At 34.5% G+C, this 4,622-nt stretch overlaps 1 protein-coding gene across 1 annotated transcript; it reads left to right on the top strand.

Annotated features, from left to right (window-relative positions):
* Positions 1–1,755: 1,755 nt before the first annotated feature.
* LOC138891899 (uncharacterized) lies at positions 1,756–2,097 on the top strand. Its single transcript, XM_070175585.1, has one exon. It carries the CDS (start codon positions 1,756–1,758, stop codon positions 2,095–2,097), a length of 342 nt encoding a protein of 113 aa, XP_070031686.1.
* The last annotated feature ends 2,525 nt before the right edge of the window (positions 2,098–4,622 follow it).

The raw sequence follows: 4,622 nt of genomic DNA, 5'->3' as shown, positions 1-4,622 counted from the left end.
GTGTTTTTCAAAAAAGTACTTCTGGTGAGAATCGATTTGTGTTTGGCTAATTAATTTGAAAAATACTTTTGAGCAGTAATTAGTGTTTGACCAAGCTTTTGAAAACTGCTTCTAATAGCCCGTTTGGCCAAACTGAAAAAATTAACTTATTTTGAGAAGTACTTTTTTTCATAAGTACTTTTCTGAGAAGTACTTTTAGAGAGAAACAGTTTGTGTTTGACTAATCAATTTAAAAATTACTTTTGAGAAATAATTTGTATTTGGCCAATCTTTCCAAAAAGTGCTTTTAAGTGTCAAATTACAAATAAGAACATGAATATATTTGCTTAGTAGTTCATATTATATAACTAGATAAATAATCATAAATATTTATTATCAAGACAGCAATTAAGTTTTTTCATTTTATTTAAGTAAAATATAAAAAGGAATAAATTAAAAAGTACTTTATTCTTTAAAGATGATTTAAATATATCAAGAATCATTTAACAAATGCAGTTTGATTGAAAAAAATTTCAAGTTCGATCAACAATTTTCCTTGCTGTTGACATGAAGGAGAAACCCTAAGATATTGTAAAGTTATTGCTGGAGAGAAGCGTGACTTGCTTGCTGAAGAAATGTCTAATATCCTAAATATTAGGCTTAAAGCAGTAGGGTTATTTTGGTATTTATAATATTTTACTAAGGATATTTTTGGTATGACAAAAATGCAAAACTGCTTCTGCTTCTGCTTATAGGGAGAAACTACTTTTTTCTGCTTCTAGCCAAAAATACTTTTTTCTCCCTAAAAAAGTTTGGCCAAACACCTCAAGTTTTGAAAACAAAAGCACTTTTGGCCCATTGACAAGCTTGGCCAAACTGGCTATAAGTATATTTTCTCTTAAGTTCTTCTCAGAAAAGTGCTTTTGGAGAGAAGTTACATTTTTCTAATTCTCAAAAACTGCTTCTGCTTCTCCTCAAAAGCACTTTTTCCTTCTAAAAGCTTGCCAAACAACTTAATTTTGGCCAAAAAATCACTTTTGACCCAAAAAAGCTTGGCCAATCAAGCTATAAGTAGGATGCTAAGGCCTATGTCCAAAAGGAAGCCCAAGAATTAGCAGCGAAGGACATTTGTCATGTATTTATATAATTGGTGTAAATATCAGTGCGAGTAAGTTTTTACCGTGAGACTAGAATATTAGATTCACCAGTCACCAAACAAGCTAAGCTCTGATGATCGAAGCGCGATAATAGCCTACCACCGCGACTCGCCTCGGCCTTTACGTGGATGCAAAAGTAAGAAAACGTGTTCTTTCTGTTAAGTTTCAAAGTTTCAATGATGACAATTCCATCTTATGTTGGTTTGCAGGATTGCAAGATTCGAAACAAGCAAAAACGAAAAGAATGAAATGCTATCCAAAGATATGATTGCTAAATTAATGGACAAGAAAAAAGAAACTTCATTGAAGCACATTTATTAGACCTCAATCAAAAGAGTTCAGATTGCTAATCAAGGAAGCCTTCGCCATCAAATATTTTGTATCCAAAAAATAAGCTCTCAATCAAGGTTAGTCGACTAATTTTCAATAAACCACAATTCACCACCTCTCTTGTACTTTCAATTGGTATCAGAGCAAGGCTCACAATCTTTGCTTAACAGATGGTGAGAAAAAGATCATGGGATCTAACACTGTTGTTGGTGCTCTATTTCAAGAAGGAACCTCTCAGGTTCGACCTCCTTATTTTAATGGTTAGCACTTTTCTCACTGAAAAGTGCGCATGGAAACTTACACAATGTCATATGACATCAAAGTTTGTTGTGTGATAAAAAAAGGAAATCTTTCAATCCCTCCTAAGAAGGATGCAAATGGTCAAATCATCGTATCAACTGATCCTTTAGACTTGGATGATTACACTGATGAACAAGATGCTGTCGTAACTGTAAATGCCAAAGCAAAAAATCTATTATACAATGCTATCAGTGGAGAAGAGTATGAAAAGATATCAAGTTGTGAAACTGCCAAAGAAATGTGGGACAAACTAGAGGTCACTTACGAAGGAGCCAACAAAGTGAAAGAAACTAGGATAAATCTTCTTGTTCGGGAATACGAGTTATTCTAAATGAAGGATGAAGAATCAATGGAAGAGATGTTCTCCAGGTTTAACAAAATTCTTGGAGATCTAAAATCCTTTGGTAGACCTATCAAGAGTGGTGAACATGATAGAACGATTCTCAGGAGCTTACCCACCATTTGGAAACCAAAAGTTATCGCCTTGGAATGTCAATATCTGGACAACATTTTCTATGATGAACTCAGAGGTAATCTAATTGCTTTTGAGAAAACTCACTTGGATAGACAAATTCAAGAGAAGAATTAAACTGTTGCTTTTAAGGCAACTGTGGTTGAACCAGAAAATGAAGAGGAAGAAGAAGGAGGAGAACAAGACGAAAACATTGCCATGCTCTCTCAAGTTATAACAAACATGATGAGGAAAAACAGGAATAGCAGAAGAGGGAAGCTTAACTTCAGGAAAGGAAGGATAAGCAATAAAGCTGATAAAAATGATGGAAGGTGCTACGAATGTAGAAAGTTTAGCCACATTCAAGCTGATTATCCTGAACTAAAAAAGAAACTCAGTAGAAACATGCAAAAGAAGAAATCCTTCGGAGCATGGAGTGATGAAGAAGAGTCTGATCATGAGGAAATTGCTAACATATGTTTCATGGCTATGAATAAAAATAAAGATTCGGGAGAACTTGGACTAATGACAGATAGCAATAATGAGGAAGACGACTCAAGAGAACTTGGTCTCATGGCGGACGAAGGAACTAGTGAGGTACGTACTCCCTTATGCCCTAATTGTTATGAACTCCAAGAATTTGTTGATATTTCTCTTGCAGTTATAAAAAGAGTCGTGAATGAACTTAGAAGAATCAAGAGAGAAAAGAAAGACTGGGCCTTGAAACTAGAAGTATGTGAGATTGAGCGTGATATGCTACATGATGGAGTAAATGAACTTTAACTTCAATTGAATGGATTGCAAAAATCCACGAGTCACAGCTCAGTCAAATCAAATCATATTGTTCATCACAAACAGAAAATTCCTGCATGTTCCTTTTGTGGTAAAAATGACCATAATACTAACGAATACAAGAACAGTATTAGAGCAGAAAGAGGCTCTGGTAACTCTAACAGTCCATCATATTTTTATTGTGGTAAAAGAGGTCATAACTCAAATCGTTGCAGGTTCAAAGATAACCGGAGATGGGTTTAGAGACCTAAATCTTCAAATCAAACTAACACTCAATATTCTAACCATTCAGGACCCAAACAAGCTTGGGTACCTAAAAACAAGTAATTTTATTTTGCAGGAACACCACAAGAAGAATCGAAAAGGAAAATGGTATCTCGACAGTGCGTGTTCCAGACATATGACTGGTGACAAATAATTTTTCAAATCAGTCACCAAACTAGATGGAGGAACAATTACTTTTCGAGACAAATCCAAAGGAAATGTAATTGGTGTTGGAAAAGTTCCTATGAGCTCAACATGTGATGTAGATAAAGTTTACCTGGTTGATGAACTTGGCTATAATCTTCTCAGCATTAGTCAACTATGTGACAACGACTATAAGGTTCGCTTTAAGAAATATTGTTGATTTATAGAAGATGAATCAGGTTAAATCATTCTTTTAGGTAATAGAGACAGAAATGTCTATACTATCAGAAATTTAGAAAATCTTGGGGATCAAATTTGTCTTACTTCCTTGATTGATGATCCCTGGGTTTGGCATAGAAAACTTGGCCATGCCAACATGCATACTATTCAAAAACTTTCTAAACATGATCTTGTAATTGGACTTCCAAAACTAGATTTTTTAAAAGATCATATATGTGATGCATGTCAACTAGGAAAACAAACTCGTTCTTCTTTCAAAGTTAAAAACATTATTTCCACCTCCAAACCTCGTCAATTGTTGCATATGGATTTATTTGGTCCTACTAGAACTGCTAGCATAGGTGGTAGGAAATATGCATTTGTCATTGTAGATCATTTCTCAAGATTTACCTGGGTTATGTTTCTAAGTCACAAAGATGATGCTCTAAAGAATTTTGAAGTTTTCTGTAAGAAGGTTCAACGAGAAAAGGGATACTACATCTCTACTATCAGGAGTGATCATGGAGGAGAATTTGAAAGCATAGTTTTTAAAATTTTTTGCAACGATCAAGGAATCTCTCACAACTTCCCTTCACCAAGATCACCACAGCAAAATGGAGTAGTAGAGCATAAAAATCGAACTTTACAGGACATGACAAGAACCATGATTGTGGAAAACTATCTACCTCATCATTTCTGGGCAGAAGCTGTGAGTACAACATTCCATATCATCAACAGGTGTCTGATTTGACCAATTCTGAAAAAGACTCCTTATGAGTTGTGGAATGGTAAGAAACCAAATATTAGTTATTTTCACCCTTTTAGATGCAAATGTTTTATCCACAACAATGGAAAGGATAATTTGGGTAAGTTTGATCCTAAGAGTGATGAAGGTATATTTCTTGGTTACTCTCCTTCAAGTAGAGCATATATAGTCTACAATAAAAGAACTTTGTGCATTGAAGAATATATTCATGTTATTTTTG

The sequence above is a fragment of the Nicotiana tomentosiformis genome, chromosome 5 (genome assembly GCF_000390325.3).
Source record: "Nicotiana tomentosiformis chromosome 5, ASM39032v3, whole genome shotgun sequence".
Classification (NCBI taxonomy): Eukaryota; Viridiplantae; Streptophyta; class Magnoliopsida; order Solanales; family Solanaceae; genus Nicotiana; species Nicotiana tomentosiformis.
Note: the sequence above shows the minus strand (reverse complement) of the source record. Positions and strands in the feature narration are given on the sequence as shown.